Consider the following 22,267-nt stretch of genomic DNA (forward strand, 5'->3'; position numbering starts at 1 on the left):
ATTTTTATTTTTTTTATTTTAAAGAATTACTGTTTGATTAAGAAATACAGTAAAAACTGTAATATTATGAAATATTATTACAATTTAAGATAAGTATTTTATCATTACTCAATACATGATCCTTCAGTAATCATTCTAACATGCTGATTTGCTGTTCAAGATTTTTTATATATATAAAAAAAATGCAATATAAGTGATAAAATAGGAATGGATGGATGGGTAAATAGACAAAAGAATGGATCAATGTGCTCACACACATTTCTGATGCAACAAAGGTTCTTGATCCTGTTGCATCTACAGAACGAAAGTGAAAGAGAAACAGTGATGAACATGGACACAGGTGGAGACGTGCTGACTGAAGCTAATCGAGTGAAACCGCTTCACTGGTTAAACCATCTGACACCATCACTCAGCTCTCACAGGACTGTGTCTTTGCCACCTGCAAACAAGCAAACACGAACCTCAGATGTTCTGTACACACACACACACACATAGTGTACAAGTTATGCTGTTCATTTGCTCTTTCTGTCAATGCTTATTTACTGCTTCAGTAAAATAATCAATTGAAAGAAAAGCAAGTAACAATAATTAGTGTCTGGCTGCTTTGCTCAACACAAACTACTTAAACAACAATCCAGAAAAAACAAGAACTTTTTAAACTTTTTAAATTATAGTTTATAGTTATTATTATTTTTTTAAAATAAAATCCAGCAATCATGAAAATAGCATAACATAACATAACTCTTTCTGCATGATTTGTGGTTATGCCAGTAGGTGGCGGCAAATTAAAGTTTTTTTAACCGTGAGTCATTGATTCATTCATTCAACGGATTTGTTCAGAAACACTAATTCATTAAAATAGAAGCATGTGACTCTCTTATAAATGAGTCATTGAATCATTCACTCAGATGATTTGTTCAGAAACACTTATTCATTAAAATAGAAGCATGTGACTCTCTTATAAATGAGTCATTGAATCATTCACTCAACTGATTTGTTCAGAAACACTGATTCATTCTGGAAGAAATGTGACTCTCTTCATAAATGAGTCATTGAATCATTCTCTCAACTGATTTGTTCAGAAACACTGATTCATTCTGGAAGAAACGTGACTCTCTTCATAAATGAGTCATTGAATCATTCTCTCAACTGATTTGTTCAGAAACACTGATTCATTCAGGAGGAAACGTGACTCTCTTCATAAATGAGTCATTGAATCATTCACTCAGATGATTTGTTCAGAAACACTTATTCATTCTGGAAGAAACATAACTCTCTTCATAAATGAGTCATTGAATCATTCTCTCAACTGATTTGTTCAGAAACACTAATTCATTAAAATAGAAGCATGTGACTCTCTTATAAATGAGTCATTGAATCATTCACTCAACTGATTTGTTCAGAAACACTGAATCATTCTGGAAGAAACGTGACTCTCTTCATAAATGAGTCATTGAATCATTCTCTCAACTGATTTGTTCAGAAACACTGATTCATTCTGTAATAAACGTGACTCTCTTCATAAATGAGTCATTGAATCATTCTATCAACTGATTTGTTCAGAAACACTGAATCATTCAGGAAGAAACGTGACTCTCTTCATAAATGAGTCATTGAATCATTCTATCAACTGATTTGTTCAGAAACACTAATTCATTAAAATAGAAGCATGTGACTCTCTTATAAATGAGTCATTGAATCATTCACTCAACTGATTTGTTCAGAAACACTGAATCATTCTGGAAGAAACGTGACTCTCTTCATAAATGAGTCATTGAATCATTCTCTCAACTGATTTGTTCAGAAACACTGATTCATTCTGGAAGAAACGTGACTCTCTTCATAAATGAGTCATTGAATCATTCACTCAGATGATTTGTTCAGAAACACTGATTCATTCTGGAAGAAACGTGACTCTCTTCATAAATGAGTCATTGAATCATTCTATCAACTGATTTGTTCAGAAACACTAATTCATTAAAATAGAAGCATGTGACTCTCTTATAAATGAGTCATTGAATCATTCACTCAACTGATTTGTTCAGAAACACTGAATCATTCTGGAAGAAACGTGACTCTCTTCATAAATGAGTCATTGAATCATTCTCTCAACTGATTTGTTCAGAAACACTGAATCATTCTGGAAGAAACGTGACTCTCTTCATAAATGAGTCATTGAATCATTCTCTCAACTGATTTGTTCAGAAACACTGATTCATTCAGGAAGAAACGTGACTCTCTTCATAAATGAGTCATTGAATCATTCTCTCAACTGATTTGTTCAGAAACACTGATTCATTCTGGAAGAAATGTGACTCTCTTCATAAATGAGTCATTGAATCATTCTCTCAACTGATTTGTTCAGAAACACTGATTCATTCTGGAAGAAACGTGACTCTCTTCATAAATGAGTCATTGAATCATTCTATCAACTGATTTGTTCAGAAACACTGAATCATTCAGGAAGAAACGTGACTCTCTTCATAAATGAGTCATTGAATCATTCTCGGAACTGATTTGTTCAGAAACACTGAATCATTCTGCAGCTGTTCTGATGAAGCTTCGTTTGGAACTTTGATGGTCTAATATCTGATAAAATACATGGCAATACTCTATTACTTGATTAAGTTACTCTATAGTACCATTATGTTTATCAAACTGCAGTTGTGTTGTACGTTACATAAAAGCGATATCACACGATCGTGGTAATTGTGATTTATTCTCATAAAAAATTGTTGCTAATGCTACATTTTTGAAGTTGAAGTTCTTTAATTATGCACATACTTCTTTGGTCAAATCATATTCATATAAAGATTATTGCTTATGTGATATTGCTTTATAATATCATCCGCTTTATTTTTTATGTTGGCGTGGCATTTGTAAATTGAATGTGCGTGTAAAAAAAAAAACTGTTGCTACTTTATACTGTAAACTAATACTTATTATCATATTATTTTAATTTAGTATCACAATCAGAAAAAAAAACACTCTGTAGTGCAATGTTAAATGTAACCGTATTTTGTTATTGTTCTAGTTATTTATCAATAGTGACCAATAAACCAAATCCTGGGTTTCTTCGGCATTGCAAAATAAATTGAATACTATAAAACTGACTGTACTGCTTTTATGTGGAGCTATATGATCTGCTCTTACTCTGTACCTAAACTTCTCTGAACAATGACGGTGTAAGGGCAGATGGAGGGTGTGTGTGAGGGTGTTGTGTTATGGCAGGTTGAGCTCTTCATGTGTCTTTTCTAAAGGTGAAAAGGTAAGAGCTTCATTGTCTTTGTCTGTGACTCATGAAACAATGCAGAGAGACTCTTCAGACAGTGTTATCAGTCCGCTGAAGACCATCTGTCAGCACACACACACACACACACACACACACACACACACACTAGCTCAGCATGGCTAATCCGTCACCCTGATGTTTCTGACCTGTGTGTTTAGGCAGATTTTCTCTCTTTTGTGAGATTAGGCTGGCCAGGCCCCATGGAATGTGTGTGTGTGTGTGTGTGTTTGAGCCCCCTGGCTTGTGTTTTGATGTTAATAATGACTTTTAAATGTCAGAGCTGGCCAGGTGTCAGGGTGAGGAAGAGAAGAGAAAAGCTTTGGTTTCTAATGACCCTACAGACCTAAAACACCATACATTGCTACATGACACATATATTATTAAAAACATAACAAATAATATAAATGTAGCCTTGACGAGCAGAAGAGACATGTATTTTTTATATAATATTTCTTATTCTTATATATTTATACAAACATACACACACGTCATCATGGTTTCCACAGAAATATGAAGCAGCACAACGGTTTTCAACATTGATAATAATCAGAACAAACTGAAGTAGTGTAAACAAGTAAAGACAACAAATAATTTAAAATGTACTTTGAATTGAAATAAATCAAAATAAATACTAAATTGATCAATTAAAAACAACATTAAACGAATTACATGTCTAGATTTTTGACAAAGTAATGATGTGATTGCTTAACCTGAACTCTTTGAGTCTCTCCTTCAGTGTATGTTTGTGGTTTGTTTTATCTGATCGAGCCCTGTCTCTGTCTGTCTGTCTGTCTGTCTGTCAGCTGCATGTGTGATGAAGTGACAGTAAACAGTAGTGTGTGAGCTCCGCTGCGTCCCGTCTCGTGGTTAATGATCTGTTCTCGGCGGGCGAGTGTTTGTTCACGCGAGTGTGAGAACAGTCTCAGTCTCACTCTGCTTAAATGTGGAGATTCACACAAAAGGTGCTGTGTCTGGAAGCTGGAAGCCAATTAAAATCTAAGCCAGTGGCGCGTGGTGGGCAGAGAGCACTGGATCTGTGTATCAGGACCTAGACTGTGGAGAACAGGTTTAGACCGCCGGGATTTAACCTGTTATTGAATTTAGACCCAGAGTCTGACTTATTTCCACATTTTATTTTTGTTTGTTCATTCGTTCATTTGTTCATTCGTTCATTCGTTCATTCGTTCATTTGTTCATTCGTTCATTCGTTCATTCATTCATTTGTTCATTCGTTCATTCGTTCATTTGTTCATTTGTTCATTCGTTCATTTGTTCATTTGTTCATTCGTTCAATTCATTCAATTTGTTCATTCTAATATCTAATATAAAATTAGCCAAGCATTAAAAGGCCAATGTCAGAAGTCTTGACCTGCTTGACTAATACATCTATTTAACTGATATTTGATTCACTGTGATTTTAATTATTTTTTTAAAGTAATTTTTACTTTTTTTAATGTTAATATGTTTATTTTTTTGCTTTATTAAAAATAAAGACATACAGCCAACACTTGTTCACACAATATCCATCTGTTACTGAGAGATGGCTTAATGTTGGCTAAATTTCCACCATTTTAAAATCTTTATTGATGTTTTTTTTATTTATTTGTCTAATATATATATATATATAATTAAATTAAATATTAATTGATAAGATTTTCATGAGGTACTAGTTTCTAAGAATACAGGAACAATTGTGCATGGTGATGATGGTGGTCATGAAAAGAAAAAAAAACATTCAGATCATTTAAATTTATGGATTATCATCACACATTCTGCATTTCATGATGCAGAACTTTTTCTTAAATTAGTCTCTCTATCAAATTTTATACCTCTGACTCACATAATAAGTTGAATTGCTCATACATTTAACCGAAAATACTATCTTACACATATTCATGCATTTCTTTTCCCCAAACTCTTTGACTGGTTGCTTTCTCTTGCAGTCTATTTCTAGACTCACACACACACACACACACACACACACACACACACACACACATGTTTGTTTTTGTGAAAAGTGTGTTCATCCCATAGGCGTAATGGTTTTTATACTATACAAACTGTATTTTCTATGGCCCTACACCAACCCTACACCTAACCCTCACAGGAAACTTTGTGCATTTTTACTTTCTCAAAAAAACTTGTTGTGTCCTGATATGTCACAAAAACAAGAGCACATATTTATTTGACATTATATGGTGATTTTCACTCACTTTCGTTCAGTGTATATCAGACATGTGTGTGGCTGTGGGTCCATCAAATGCCCTGAGACTTTAAATCTAAGTGTTGCTGTCTGTACCAGGAGACTCTCAGCTCTTCCATCATTACAGCAAACCTCCAAATCCACACAGAAATACTTCAGTGACCACAGATTCAAGGTTTTACTGTCACCTAAGCTGAACCCATGGGCTTGAGCTGAACACAAGCTGAGCTTTAGTCCATCAGCCGGGACTAAACACTCTGATCTGGACAGATTTACAGCAGAGAAATGATCTTAGATCCTGGTACATGTGTTCTGCTGCTACTTCATCCAGAATTATCTGAAAAGACTTGAAGTAGAATTCACTGAACTGTTGTACTACACAGGGTTTCCACACAGGAATATGCATTCCATTCACTAATGATCTCCTATGAGCTTGTCATTTTTTCATATGTTTTCCTACATTTCCTGTTACTGCTCAGTTGCAGCAGTGATTTTTCTCGTAATTTTTTTTATCAGTTCTGAGGCTAAAGAGCATGTCATTTTTATTTTACTTTATTTTATTTTATTTTACTCTCTCTTTTTTGCAGCATTCAGTCGTGCACCGGTGCCCATGGCAGTTGTTCGGCGGGAGCTGTCCTGTGAAAGTTACCCGATCGAGCTGCGCTGTCCCGGGACGGACGTCATCATGATCGAGAGTGCAAATTATGGCCGAACAGATGACAAAATCTGTGACGCCGACCCCGCTCAGATGGAGAACACACGCTGTTATTTACCTGATGCGTACAAGATCATGAGCCAGAGGTGAGACACGCAAACACAATGACACAGAATGTTTAGTGCTTTTAAGCTCACCTGTATTTTGATCAAAAATGCAGAAAAAACAACAACCATATTGTGAAAATTGTAAATATAAGATAATATATACATATACTGAAGAATTCGACACTGAAGAATTGAGTAATGATGCTAAAAATTCAGCTTTGATCACAGGAATAAATTACATTTTACAATATTTTCACATAGAAACACAGCTATTTTAAATAGTAGTAATAGTTCATTTTTTGTTTTAAGTATGAATGGTATTTTTGATCAAATAAGTGTGGCTACTGGTTATCTGGAGAGAATAATAATAATAATAAATTAAGTGTGAAATGAGGCTTTCTATTTGTGTGTGCTACTTATTTAGCTTACACTTCCTTACCCAGCAACGTATCACAGTACAATTACGACAGGGAACATCCCCCCGGAGCAATCTGGGTTTAAGCGTACCACTCAAGAGCTCAGTGATGTAGGTAATAAGATATAGGATATCTTAGCAATCCTTAGGTCCGTGAATCAAGCCTTCAGGGGTTTGAACCAGCAACCTTTGGATTAGCTGCCGCTGCACCGCATGCTGTGTGTGTGATACACTGATGCAGATTTGGCTTATTAAAGCCTGCTGTGCTGCTTTCTCTTTTGGCTGCTGTTTTTCCGGCCCTCCCTATCATTTTCCTCAGCATTTCATGCAGCCTGACACTCATGAAAGACCCTGAACAGAGCATAGTGTGCCTGTAAGTGTTCCTGTGTGTATTCTCCATTCTGTTGCTGAAATAAATTAAAGCAGCTGCTCAGCAACACAGCATGATAACAAACAGTAACCGTGTCCATCTAGTGCAGAACAATGACATTATTCTCTACAGCAAACCTCTAACTTCATGCACGTAATCACGTTAAGTGTGAGGAATCTGAATAGAAAAGATTTCTGTAGAGGGTCTCATAGAGTTAGAATGGATGTTGTACAGAGTTTGATAAGGGTGTCACAGAGTTTTAGTAATTTCATAGAGGTTCATTAGATTTACAAAGTTTGGATGGTGCCATGGACGTTAGTACAATGTTGCAGAGTTTTAGTATAATGTGTAATTAGGAATTTGGATACAATACGTTCAAGCAGTGTTTTAGAAGTGTGTGTCATGTAGAGTTAAAACAGAATAAGTTTCAGCATGTAGAGTTTCAGGAGAGGGTCAAGTAGAGTTTCAGTAGAATGCGTCATGTAGAGTTTTAGTAGAATATGTCACACATCTTTTTAGTAGAATATGTCACACATCGTTTTAGTAGAATATTTTACGTGAGTTTTCACTAGAATTTGTCATGTAGATTTTCAGTATAATGTGTCATGTCACATTGAATTTCAGTAGAATGCGTCACGTAGAGTTTCAGTAGAATGTGTAATGTCAGAGTATCAGTGGAACGTCATGTAGGGCTTCAGTAGAATGCGTCATATAGAGTTTCAGTAGAACAGGTAATGTAGAGTTTCAGTAGAATGTCACATTGAGTTTCAGTAGAATATCACATAGAGTTTCAGTAGAACTTCACATAGTTTCAGTAGAATATATCAGTTTCAGTAGAATGTGTCATGTCACAGAGTTTCAGTAGAACGTCATGTAGAGTTTCAGTAGAATGTCAGTTTCAGTAGAATATGTCAGTTTCAGTAGAATGTGTCATGTCACATAGAGTTTCAGTACAACAGGTCATGTAGTTTCATTAGAATGTGTCATACAGAGTTTCAGTAGAATGTGTCGTATCATAGAGTTTCAGTAGAATGTGTCGTGTCATATAGAGTTTCAGTAGAACATGTCATGTAAAGTTTCAGTAGAATGTCACATCGAGTTTCACTAGAACTTCACAAAGTTTCAGTGGAATATATCAGTTTCAGTAGAAAGTGTCATGTCACATAGAGTTTCAGTAAAACATGTCATGTAGAGTTTCAGTAGAAGATGTCACATAGAGTTTCAGTAGAATTAGGGCTGGGCGATATATAAAAAAAAATTGTTTTCTCGATATTGTCAAAATTTTTACGATATTCGATATATATCTCGATATGTTTGCATTTGCATTTAAATAATAAAAAATAAAACATGATTTTCTTTTGCCCATTAAAAAAAATATATATATTTAGATTAAACAGCTAATTTAAGCAGTTAAAAAATCTAGACCAAGAGATCACTTACTGCTTTTTATTAAATGAATACATGTAGGCCTATATGTAACTGAAGCAGTGCAAATTAAGTAACAGTTACAGAAAGTGCATTCTGTCAACTTTTGAGTGCATGCAATTCACAATTTAAACTATGCAACTGGGATAAGTATTATATATTAATTTTTTAAAAACTAAAAACCCTCTTAGATGGGGAGCTAGTTGCTGAAGCACATAGCTATTTCTTATATATAAATATACATAAATGAATACCAAAGACCTTTGCATTCTCTCTGTCTATATTATGGAAACTGGTAAACATATCAGTGAAATTCCCCAATAGTAATTCCAAATGGCCATAGCCTATGTTTCTCTATTCAAACATCAGCGGTCGAGTAAGTGCATTTATTTTGCGATCACAAATGCAAACAATACAGTTGAGATCTCACGACAGAACACAGACCGGCTGAACGACGCTTTCATTAGATCGCTCAATTCCAGCTTGTTAGTGTTTTCAGATTATCGTCGGCGGCTCTTCTGCAATGAGGAGTGAGCACGTGCGCATGGTTGCCAGATTGCTTAAAATAAGCAAACACCGGGCAGAAAATGTATCCTTGTAACAGTGGAGCTCTGATTCGGAGATTTAAACTCTTGTTATCTGGCAACCGCTATCATTACAGCTCTCGTAGTAGAGGGGCATAGAGCAGTAGAGAGTTTCAGTAGAACTTCACATAGTTTCAGTAGAATGTGTCATGTCACATAGAGTTTCAGTAGAAGATGTCATGTGGAGTGTCAGTAGAATGTGCCCTATAGAGTGTTGAGCTGTTGATGGGAATCTTGTAGCGTGAGCTGCTCTTCTGCGTCTCTAGCCTCATTTACATGTGCAGAGATGAGAGGAGGCAAAGCTCTCCTCCAGAGACGAAACAAACTCAAACGCGTCTATCCCACTTAGCCTTTAAGCCTATTAGACAGAAGACAAGAGGAAAATCCAAACAGAGGAAGAGAGAGAGAATGCATATAAAATCTATCATACTTTCATTTCGCATATGAGAATACCTTAAAAATCAAGAGTAATTGTAAAATAATTACTGGTATATAAATAAATATTAGTTTAAGTGTACAGTATTGTCTTAACATAGATATATTTTATTAATTTATACTGATGTAAATAGAATTCATATCAGTCTAGCAATCCAAAATTTTGTCACAATTTTATTTTTCTACATTTTCAACTATTCCCAATTTAAAATTTTGTCATGATATATATACACTTTCCGCTATTGCTTTAGCAGTTCAAATTATTGTCATGCAATATATTTTATTATTTTCTATATTTTATGCTATTGCTTTTACAATTATAAATTGTTATGCAATATATGTAATTATTTTCTGCTTTTTGAGTTATAAAATTTGTATAAAAATGCATGTTTCTCAGACCAGTCATTAGGGCTGCACGATGTGTTGTTTAAGCATCGATATCGCGATGTACGAATCCACGATAGTCACATCGCAGGATGTGCGATGTAGGCTCGTAGTTGATCCGTTATTCATTAACTGTATGGGCCAGCTGCTCCCCGGCCCTTTACGAAATGTGATTCATGGATTAATTGCACAGTTTAACCATCATAGAGTGAAAGTTTATCATTTGCATCTGTCAGTTTAACAGGGCAGAGAGAGAGAGAAAGCGCATGCGCGAGAGAGAGAGTGAGTGAGAGAGAGAGAGAGAGCGCGCGCGAGAGAGAGAGATAGTGAGAGAGAGAGAGAGAGCGCGCACGAGAGAGAGAGAGAGAGAGAGAGAGAGCGTCCGAGAGAGACAGAGAGAGAGAATAGAGAGAGAGAAAGAGATCGCGCGAGAGAGCGCAAGAGCGTAAGAGCGTGAGAGACCTTTAAAATCTGATTTATTTTACATAGAATTTTCCAGAACATAGTCCAAAAAAAAGAAATTTTTTTTATAGAAACCAACATCTTAAAACATTTATATATATATAAAAAAAAAAAAATAAAAAAAAAAAAAAAAAAAAAAATAATAATATATATATATATATATATATATATATACACATATACATACATATAAACATACATATATATATATATATACATATCTACATACATATATACATATATATATATAAATACAACAACCTTCTTCTTTTATAACATTCCAAAACTTAACTCATAATCTTGCCCTCCACAGGGCTTACACAACACACCTTCGGTTCCCCACATCAAAAAAAAAGGTCTCAATATCATTGATCATTTCATAATAAGCATACTCCAGCATCAAGCGTCCTTTTATAAACCCTTTTAACATATGCACTAGATCTACTCCATTTAAATTGAGAGTCTTGTTCTTCCTGGTTAACCAAATTGCCATCTTAGCTTTACCAAAAATAAAATTCAGTAACACAACTTTTTGTTTATTTGTAGCACTATATTTTGGCCCAAATATAAATAACCCATTAGTAAACAAGAACCCCAACCTTTGACAAACATCTTTTAGCACCCAAAAAAGTTCACTTAATCTTGAACATTCAACAAAAAGATGATTAACTGTTTCAGATTCCCCACAAAAATTACATTCTACACTATGCAAAGAATCCAGATGTGCTTTGTATCTGTTTGTAGCTATTGCCCAATGTACAATCCGCCACTGAAAATCACCCAATCTTTTCTCAATGGGCTTCTTGTACAGGGACCTCCAACTACCTTTTGGGGAAGATCCTTGCTCAGCCACTCCGATCCACTTTGACTCGATCACTTTGTCAAGTGCTCTTAAATTAAGAGCTTTGACACAACTCATGTATAGGGCTTTCTTAGAAAGATTTTTGAAGTTTCCAAGTTCAGGTGTTCTAAAAGTCAACAGACTCCCTTCAGTCTCTTCCCAATCTCCCACTTCCACAGATACACGTATTTCAGGAAATAATCCTTCAAAGTTCTCCAAATGTAATATCCGAAGACAGAAGAGATTCTTTATTTCCTCCAGCAATCTTTGAAGAACTCGTAAAGACCGAATTTCTATTTGAAGACGCAATTCCTCTGCTGTAATCCACTGGTTATTAATCTTTAAGTGTCCAATTTTACAAATGCCAGCTTTAATCAGATAATTACGAAGAGTGCCTGAATTCAGTAGTTCAGTAGACAAAAGTCCATTAAAAAACAGAGGTTCCTCCAAATTCCAGACATCAACTCTTTCCACAGAAAAAATCTGCCACACCTGTAAAGCTGAAGCATAAAAAGATGTGAGTCCGTTAAGGTCCATATTCTTCAAGTTCATTAAAAACAGATGTCTGTCAAGACCCAGACGACCCACCCTCCTCAAGAGGGCACATGCCACTTCCATCCAGTTCTGATCTTGATAATAAAGAAGCCTTTGGACAGTCTTAAGCCGAAAAGCTGCATACCAGGATTTTAATTCAATTAGGCCTTGTCCTCCTTCATGAACTGGTAGATACAAGACTGCCTCTTTCACCCAGTGCTTTCCAGTCCAGAAAAAATTAACAAGAACTCTCTGGATATCCACAAAAAAATCCATTGGTGGTTCCAGAACATTTAACCTGTGCCACAAGGAGGATGCTACTAAATTGTTGATAACCAGCACTCTTCCCCTATACGATAGCTGAGGCAGCAACCAGTTCCATTTAGACAACTTAGCACATACTTTATCCTTTACATTCTCCCAATTCTTTTTTTTAAACTCTTCATTTCCCAAATAAATCCCTAAAAATTTGAAACCCATTTTTCCCCATTTTACATTTTCAGGAATAACTGGTAAATCTTCTATTGAATGATCAAGACACCACAAAGCTTCAGTTTTACTCCAATTTAACTTTGCGGATGATGCCTTTTCATATAAACAAAGACACTTACTGATTGCGTTTACATCTTTTTGATTCTGGACAAATACAGTAATATCATCTGCATATGCGGTCAGCTTAATTTCATTATGAATATTATTTCCTATACATATACCAGACACATTTCTCCTAAATAAACACAACAAAGGTTCAACTGCTAATGCATACAGCTGACCAGACAAAGGACATCCCTGTCTGATTCCCCTTTGCATTTGAATTGGTGGACTTAAATCTCCTCCAATTTTCACTAAACATGAAGCGTTTGTATACAAGATCTTAATCCAGGATAAAAAACCATCACCACAACCAAAAGCTTTTAGTGTTCTGAATAAATATTCATGGTCTACACGATCAAACGCCTTCTCTTGATCAAATGATAGAAGACCTAAGTTGGTACCATTTATTTTACAATAATCCAGTAAATCTCTCACTAGAAAAATATTATCATAAATTGTTCTGATATACAAATCTGGAATACAATATGATTGATCCTTATGAATGATATTACCCAAAACACACTTTAATCTATTGACCAAAACTTTTGCTAGAATTTTATAATCAGTAGTGAGGATGGAAACGGGTCTCCAGTTCTTCATGAGACTTAGGTCTCCTTTTTTGGGAATAAGAACAAGAACAGCCCTCTGACAGCTCTTGGGAAGACATTGTTCCTCATAACATTCCTGTACCACCTCATAGAAGTCTCTACCTATGATTCCCCACATAACTTTATAAAATTCCCCCGGCAGACCATCAATACCTGGTGCACGGCCAGGTTTCACCTGTTGTACTGCATCAGTCAGTTCTTGAAAGGAAAAAACACTGTCCAACCTTTCTCGCTGTTTTTCATTAAGAGTAGGAAGTTGTTCAATCAAGTCCGATGTACTTTGTGGATCACAGATTCCAGCTCTAAAAAGTTCTGTATAAAAGTCCACAGCAATTTTCCTCATCTTCTTTGGGTCAGACGTTTTAGACCCATCAGGGAATGTCAGACAATGCATTATATTCTGCTTTTTTGAGACTTTTTCCAGATTAAAAAAATATGTAGTTGGTGCATCCATATCACGCACTGAGAGAAACCGTGACCTTATTAGTGCCCCCTTAGCTTGCACCTGCAGAAGAGAGGTAAGAGCACTCTTTCTCTCACATACGTTCTCAGTCATTACAGCATCTGGTTGCAGCAGCAAATTCGCTGTAATCTGCACTATTTCCTTCTCTAAATCGTTGATTTTTCTCTTAATCTGTGTTGTAGAGAAAGAAGAAAACTGCTGACAAAAAATTCGAATTTGTGTTTTTCCCAATTCCCACCACTTAATTAAATTTTCATATTCACCTTTCTGAGAAACCCAAAAACCCCAAAAACATTTAAATCTCTCAATAAAATCTTTCTCCTGTAATAAACGTACATTCAATTGCCAGTAAGTCTGTGACAAAGTTAAATTACAAGAAACAAAATGATGATCTGAAAAAACACATGGAACAATGTTCGCAGCCAAAATCCTATTATTAGTTCTCTTACAAACATAGAATCGATCTAGTCTAGCTGCACTTATTCTCCCTTGTGAAATTTTTACCCAAGTATATTTTTTTACATTTGAATTCCTCTCTCTCCACACATCCAACAAATTGTTTTGAAAGATAATCTTTTTTAACAAAGCAGGCGATTCAAAATCTGGTTCAGTATTATTTCTATCTAATGTAAAATCAACTGTGCTATTCCAGTCACCTCCTACTATTAGAAAATCATCAGCGTTTACATTTCTCAAATATTCATTCAGTCTTTTAAACAGAATTATTCTTTCTGCACTTCTGTTTGGAGCGTAAATATTAACAAATATAAAATTGTATTCATCAATTTTTGTTTTTACAACAAGAAGGCGACCTTTTTCTAATTCTACCTTTGACAGTATATCTACATTGAGGTAAGGTGAAAAAAGTATGGCTACCCCAGCACTTAAATTGGTTCCATGGCTTAGAGAGTAACTGCCCTCCCAACACAATCCCCAATCTGCCTCATTATTCTCATCACTATGAGTTTCTTGTAAGAAGGTTACATGCGATTCTTTAAGCTTAAGAAACTCAGTTAATAAACCTTGTTTTTCTCTATTCCTCGCTCCATTAATGTTTAAAGAACTAACTTTTATGATTTGCATGATAGATGAGGGAAAGAGAAACAAGAAAGGAAACAGAGGAAGAAAAAAAAAATAAGAGCAGCACCCATCACCATGTGAACCTCCTTATTTTTTCTCTTTCCTTTTAAACTTTTACGAACTACTGTAGCCAGTTTCTTCAAACGAAATCTTTTTTGTTTTGATATGACGTCACAACCTACACTTTTCTGAACACTCATAACTGACCTCAAAAATTTGGCAGCATCAGGAAAAAACTTCAGGACATCAACTTTCTGTCCTTTTGTTTGATCCAAAAAGTAATTAACTTCTTCCACAGAATACAAATCCCCAGATGATTGACTCAACTCAAACTCAGAAACTTCTGAACAACTGTCACTATCACATCTTGATTCATCTACACACACGTCATCATCATCGTCATTCTCAACACACTGTAAACCACTTCCACTAGCCTTTTCAATTTCCATATCCTTGCCACATATAGAGCTCTGATCAGCTCCCTCTAAAACACCAAGCACTTTAGGAAAAGAAGAGTCACTCACCTCTGATCTTGATAACGGCTCCTTATCTGACTCAACCTGTCCTTCTGAACGCTCTATGTTCTCAAGCGAATGAATACGTCCACTGTTGGTTGGGCTTTTCTCTTGAGTCTTCTCTATTTGTTTTTCATTCTGTACTTTTTGTTTTTTACTTTTCGATTGCGCCGACATCTCTTTAAAGAGCGTGGGTCTTTTTTCGGCTTTGTCAGTATTACCGCGATCCGACTGCACTCTCGTTTCATTGTTTTCAGTCTCTGCACTTTTCTCCTCGTTTTTGTCTCTGTGAGGACAAAACAATTTTTTGTGGCCTACGTCCCCGCAATCAAAGCATCTCATACTTTCTGTAGTTGCAAAAATCATAGAGCTTTCGCCGTGTTGTATACGGAAGGACACTTCCAAAAACTTTGTCGGTGCTTGCAAAAACATGAAAACCTGTCTCCGAAAAGACGTTACGTGCTTCAGTGCGTCGTTCTTACAGCCAAGAGGAACAGCTCTAATTGTACTTGCAAATTTGCCAAAACGACTTAGTTCTTTTATAATCGCTTCGTTTTTAATGAATGGGGGCGCATTCGAGATTATGACACGCGTCGCAGGTGAACGCAGAGGTGTCACCTGCACAAACGTGTCCGACATTTCAATTCCACTCTCTACAAGCACATTCACAAGTTTTTCTTCCTCTAAAAACACAACAACGGCCTTGTTTATCCTAGACGCCGAAACAATCTTATCATGGCCAACAACCTTTCCCATAGCCATAAGAACATCCTCCACCGTGCAAATTTGATCTGGAAAACATTTGCAACCGTTTCCAATAGAGAAACCCGGTGTTCCCTCATTAGAAGGAGAGGCCATGTTTAACATCCACGAATGGATGCAATCAAAAATAAAACCAAAATCTTACCTCTTCACAATTAATCTTAAACTACGGTGAGAAAAAAAAAACCATAAGTATGGAAAAAAAGAAATATTTAAAGATCAATCATACACCTCACACGCCACCTCTAGCACGCTGCACCGCAAACGCTCGCACATGCGCACAGAGAGAGAGAGAGAGAGAGAGAGCATGCGCGCGCGTGAGAGGGAAACAGAGGGAGAGAGAGCATATTAATCAAATGACACGATGGTGTCGATGTTTAAAACATTTAAAATGAGAATGTAAGTGTGCTCACCCCATTTTTGTTTGTAAGAAAAATTTGATTAGATTTCATATCGCAGAAAAATAAAATATCGCAGTGTCATTTTTTCCAAATATCGTGCAGCCCTACCAGTCTTACTCACTCACATGTCAGGTCTGGTATCCTCTATAGTGCTGCTTTTGTGCTTTTTTTCTCTCTGTTTGTCTGTTTATTGTTAAGCACTAAAGATCATATTTTCCAGGGTTTACGTAACAAACCGCATTCTTATGGCAGAATTACTGTCGGATGGAATTTAAAAATGAGCAAATAAGTTTCTCTTCGGGTTATTCTGTGCCATATTATTTTCTTTTTGTCTGTGGTTGTGTGCTCTGTGACTGGCAGAGGTCCACGGGATCTGAAAGCACACGGCTCTTGCTCAAGTAATCTGATAGCTCAATTCGGAAGTGCTGTGTGGAATTCTGCCCTTGTGGGAATTGATCTGCATTTTCCGGACCATAAGCCACCTGTCTGCTCGCTTGTGCGGCTTCATCTCACGAACACACACAGCTAATAACCAGATGCAATAAGCATTTAAAAATTACATTAACACATTAACTTTTAGACCCTTAAAATTATATATATATATATATTATAATTATATTATTATTTTTTACATTTTATATAATTTCTGTTTTCATTTTAATTTTCGTTAATTTTAGTAATTTTGTTTTGTTTATACCTTACGTGTCTAAAAAGTTTGTATTAATTTTTATTTCAGATTTAGTATTTTTTGTGTGTTTTTTTAGGTTAAACTAAATAAAGATGACAAGTGTTAAAATAAGTTTAAGTTTATTATATATATTATGTTTTTGTTTTATTTCAGTTAAAGTATATTTTAGTTCAAGTAACTTTTTTTGTGGTTTAGTTTTTATAATAAAGTGATGTACAATTTATCGCAAAAATTGTTTTTTAACCTGAAATGGTGTGCATTAAACTTTTCAGTATGGAGAAACACTAGACGCTAACAGATGTGCTCGAGGTGTCAGGTACTTGCCTTTGAAAACACTTCATTCACCTGATCACATTAAACATGACGATCTGTCACAGATGTGCAGAAATTCTGATGTGTGTTTAAAAAGCCTCATGAATCACATCCACAGGTTCCTTTCCTCTAAAGATTTACTTCTGAACTGGCCAGCTGCGTCTTGTTTACATCACAATTATGAACCATAATTTGCTGCCCCTTGTGGAAAAAGAAATGCACTCATATCTAAAATGTTCCTTCAAATGTTAACATTTATTTTACTTGCATATGATATTAAAGAAATTAAAGGTCACTTAAGTGAGAGAGTCAAATATGTGATTTTATGTAAATGCATGAAACACAAGTTTCAATAGAAATGACGTTAAAGTATATTTAAATTATCATAAATGCTTGTCAGTACATTCCTTATTTTAAAAACAATATAAATGAAATAATAAATGAAAGTCCTACTTACAGTAAGCGTGGTAAAAAGCACACAAGCCGCCAGGAAAGAAGTAGCAGCATTTTCATTTAATTTCAATCAACATGCAACTAAGTGTCCAGAAACATTACCTTCAATTCACATTTAAGTAAACTATATTTATGATGTGTTTTTTATGATTAAGGGGAGGGACATTCTCATTCAGAGCAGTTAATTGGACAAACAAATGAAGGTCATGAAGTACAAAATTATGTCATGACTAACTTTGTGTTTACAGAAGAGAAAAAGTGTACATTTTAAATCTTTAGAGTAGCTAACGGTTAAATTTGGCAGCTTTTGGGAGTACATTACCAGAAGGACGACTTCAAATGACATTTTTATTTCATGGGGTCAAAGTGAGACAGCAAATGATTTCTCTGCATCATTGAATGTTTATGTTCTTTTTATTTGAAAGGAAAGTGGCAGAGAGGGAAACTCACAGATTTAGATAATAAACCATCACCCTTCATCCTCCAAATCACTCGCTGTGTTCACCCGATACAGACACAACTTCTGCAAACATTCACACTAACCTGTGAGGCCAAAGAGTGACTTTAATACGCTTGTACAATCTCAGACAGGATTTTCACACAAAACTTCTAAAACTCAAGGGTTTGTGTGCTGTGAAGAAGAACAATTCAATGAATGTCCTCAAATACGAACACACAGTACCAAATGCCATGTTAAAGGTGTCATGAACTGCCTTTTTTAGTTTATTTTGTACTGTTCTCTGAGGTTGTTAAATGAAAATTCAGATTCCTGTAGAATCGAACAGATTTCATCACCTTTTGAAACTAATTTGATGCTTCAAATAAAAATGATATCCATAATGCCAGTAGGTGGTAAGCCAGCCAGTAAGTGACTGATAAAAAGGACAAATTTGTCTTTGAATCATTTATTCAGGAGATTAATTCAATCGTTTGCAGATTCATCCAATAATGATACAAATTAAGTCTTTATGAGTGAGTCATGGAATCAAGCATTCATATGTGATATGTTTTCTTTATTTTCTTTCTTTTTTTAGGTCATGAGAGAATCAATTGGAAGCCAGGTTCCACCAGTGATTAAAAAATAGAAAAAGTTTATTGCTTTTTTTGTGTGTCTAAAAAATCTGACATTTTATTTAATTATTATTATTATTTTTTTTTTTGTTGTGAGATATAAACTAGCAGTTGCGAGTTATAAAGTCAGAATTGCGTGTTAACAACCAATTTAAAAGAAACTGATATATTCGCAGGATTGCGAGTTTATATCTCACAATTCTGACTTTATAACTTGCAATTGCGAGTTTGTATCAAACAATTCAGAGAAAAAAAATCTGAATTGAAAGTTTGTGTATCGCAATTATTAGGGATGCACTGGTTGACCGGCTATAAACCGGTTTTTGGTCTTTTTTCGGCCGATTTTTCCGGAAGTGCGCCCGCGTGCACAGACTACAGCACTGGAAGTGCTGATACACGTTCGAGGCACAGATAGCAGGAAGCGAACAGCCGACTGCACAAAATAAGAGCCCCTTTCCAGCGCTCACTGAAGCTGCGCGAGTGTATCTGTACCTGTCCGCGCCCTGGACAAGCGGAGACAATGAAGGGATGTTCAGCTCAACTTCTCGTGTGTTGGATGAGAAACCAAATTGACTAAACTGTGACAAAACGGTTTTTTTTTTTGTAAAGTAGAACTTGCATACATGTTTGAAAAGCCAGAAGTAAACGTCGGTTCTGTATAAGATTATTATTTTTATTTTACCTTAAAATTACATCGACTTAATTTGATTTTAAAATCACCTGTTGTAGCACACTGAAAAAGTGTTTCATTTATCCAATTAAAACATTTAGGGTAATGATTCACATCTATATTTTTAACTTGAGACAATAGTTATTTATTTTTCATTGGCTCAAGTAAAAAAATATAGAAGTGAACCATTACCTTATTTATTTATTTATTTATTTTTAATTGGATGAATGAAACACTTTGCATCTTTGATTTATTCGCACCAACATTATTAGATTTTAACTTTTTGGAATAATATTTATGTAGCATACCTTTATTTAGTCTCACTTGTAAAGGCCTTGTTTTTAATTTAAAACCAAATGTAAAAACTAAAATACTGAATGCCGATTAAGAAACATATATTGATTGTGTTGTTTGGACTGTAGAACTATGTAGTTATTGCCTTTAATTTCACATGGTTACAGTTCATCTTTTCATTTAAGGCCAGTTCTATGTAGTTTCAACCCAATTAAAAAACAAAAGCTTAAGGCTGATGTCTGTACCATCTATGTTTGTATTGAATGTAGGTTACTTACTGTGCTGTTACTGCCGTTAATTTCAGATGATTACGGTTATAGTTTTTAATAGCTAAAACCAGTTCGGCCTGTTAAATACCAAATAAACTTCTTGTTTATGCACTTTCCTTCTTTCTTGTTTGTTGTTTAAAGATAAAAAAAAAAATTGGTAATCGGTATCGGAATCGGCCATGAAAAATCATGATCGTGCTTCCCTAGCAATTATGATAAAAAAGTCAGAATTGTAAGATAAAAAGTCAAAATTACCTTTTTTATTTTTTTATTCAGTGCCTGAAATTGGCTTCCATAGAATCATGACCTCTATTTTTTTTTTTTCTTTCTTTCCCTTAAACGAGTTCGGTTTTTATATAGCTGCAACAAAATGTTTTGATAAAAGAGACACAGAGTAAATGTTTTATATCTAAATGTTTGATGCAGAATCTCTAAAATTCAAATGATATCCAACTCTTATAAAGTTTAGCTTCACTAAAGGCACAGAAAGTACAGTGGAAGCTGTTTAAGACTGTTTTTTTGGATTGAGTGTCTGTGTTATCTTCATTATCCTACAGGATGGAAAAAGAGTACCCCCACACACACACACACACACACACAGGTCGAGTGGAATTTTATCTGTACAGAATAAACAAATCACCACAGCAATAAAAGCACTCGAAGGCTGTGTGATTACTTCTGGAGTTTAAGCCCTATTCCCCGAACTCTCACACACACTCAGCCCATATCTTTATTTTATCCCGAGTGCCTGTAAAAGCTTTTTTCCTGTGGTTTTTCTTCCTCTTTAGAGGTCCAGGCACGAAGTGCTAGAAACCCTGTTGTTTTTGTCAGGATTATTAGAGGTTCAAGAAATGCCAGATTCCTGCCCTCATCCGTTTGCCTGGGAAATGTTTCCACCATACTGGATGTGTATGTGTGTTTTTGCTAAATCTTCTTTCTCAGACTAGTCTCTTTGTGCCAGATCTGTAGTAGATTTAAAAAAGCACGTAAGTGGGTCCTTGTCAATAATCATTAAAAACATGTTGAAGTTTGAATTTAACATGACTGCCAGAGGCCAATAATGTAGTGCATTGCCTGTTTTAATAAAACAGCTGAAATGTGTGAATGGGATTTGCTATTTCAATGTTTTTTGTTAAATGCATGTGGAATCTTACTATAAAGACAATTGAAAAAAAAGGTATATTATTTTGCGCCCAAATAAATTATTTAATAATTATGTTGATTTTATATATATAAATATATATATATAGTGATGGGTGTGTCAAGTTTTTTCAGAGTTTTCACTGAAGACTGCTGTAATGATGTGGATAAATGACATTCAAAGCTTCCTGATCCCATCGGACTAAATATGCATTAAAGTTTATTTATTATTGGCATGCATACATGTCTTTAGTCATTAAAACTCGGACCTTCTTCATGCAGAAATATCTGTCTTTCACAGATTAACATTCAGTTCCACACACGTTATCACCTACCACAGGTTAATGACAACACAAATTGACATTGACAGCGCATTTAATTTATATAATGTAACATATTTCCTAGTGGAAAATTATTCAGTGGGAAATAACGCATGCTGTCATTCTTCATATGCAGCACAAAGTGCTTTCAGTCTAGAACTCTTCATATAAACACAATATCAGAGTACATGAAATGCTCTCAAGGGTAGTAAAGGCTTCTCATCAAAATTGATTTTCTCTCTGTGTAACAATATGTTTCACTAATGTCAGCCAGCTAGAGCATTTGAAAGCAAAATGCATCTCTTTCGCATGCTTTTAAGCATTATTTGCACGCACAGCGATCTCATCCTTTCGTTCAGCCTTACCGAGCTGTTCTGTTAACATGAACTCAAAATGGACCTTTTAACCATAAATTCCCAGTGGCTCCTTTTGTAGAAATGCTTATGAAATGTAGTTTGAAAGGTTTGTGATTTGTTTCATCTCTTCTACTCATAAATGCTATTGATAATGACAGGAAATGAGTGGTGCAGAGATCATTTTGAATGCATATATCTTCTATATGCAAATTTTGTCATTGCTTTGCATCCACACTAGCTCATATATGACCTTATATCAGACTAAACATCCGAAAACACACGCCTTTGGAGACATTCTTCATGAGCTACATGAAGTCATGTGCAGCTCTGGTTGATGTGCATGCTCCTCTGGGAGTTTCCCATACAAAGAATCCTGCCCTTTATGATGTCATGCATGGCCATACTCTTAAAAAAAAAAAAAAAACACTTTCCAAAACTTCTATGGACCCGGAAGTGCTGCATTTGAATCAAAAATACTATGTCAAACGTCCAAAGCGAGAAAGCATGAAATAGCTTTAGACCTCTCTTTTAATAATGTGATGCAACAAAAGGAGAACCGCAAGA

The 22,267-nt window shown here is 35.3% G+C and overlaps 1 protein-coding gene across 36 annotated transcripts in view; it reads left to right on the plus strand.

Annotated features, from left to right (window-relative positions):
• The window catches only part of LOC132111166 (adhesion G protein-coupled receptor L3-like), a 277,367-nt gene that overhangs the window by 95,249 nt on the left and 159,851 nt on the right, over nucleotides 1–22,267 (plus strand). For all 36 annotated transcript variants that reach the window (XM_059518330.1, XM_059518347.1, XM_059518416.1 and 33 more), the window contains exon 3: nucleotides 6,083–6,296. In XM_059518330.1, the coding sequence (XP_059374313.1) occupies nucleotides 6,083–6,296 (214 nt within the window). The remainder of the gene's footprint in view (nucleotides 1–6,082; nucleotides 6,297–22,267) is intronic.

This window comes from Carassius carassius, chromosome 2 (genome assembly GCF_963082965.1).
Source record: "Carassius carassius chromosome 2, fCarCar2.1, whole genome shotgun sequence".
NCBI lineage: Eukaryota > Metazoa > Chordata > Actinopteri > Cypriniformes > Cyprinidae > Carassius > Carassius carassius.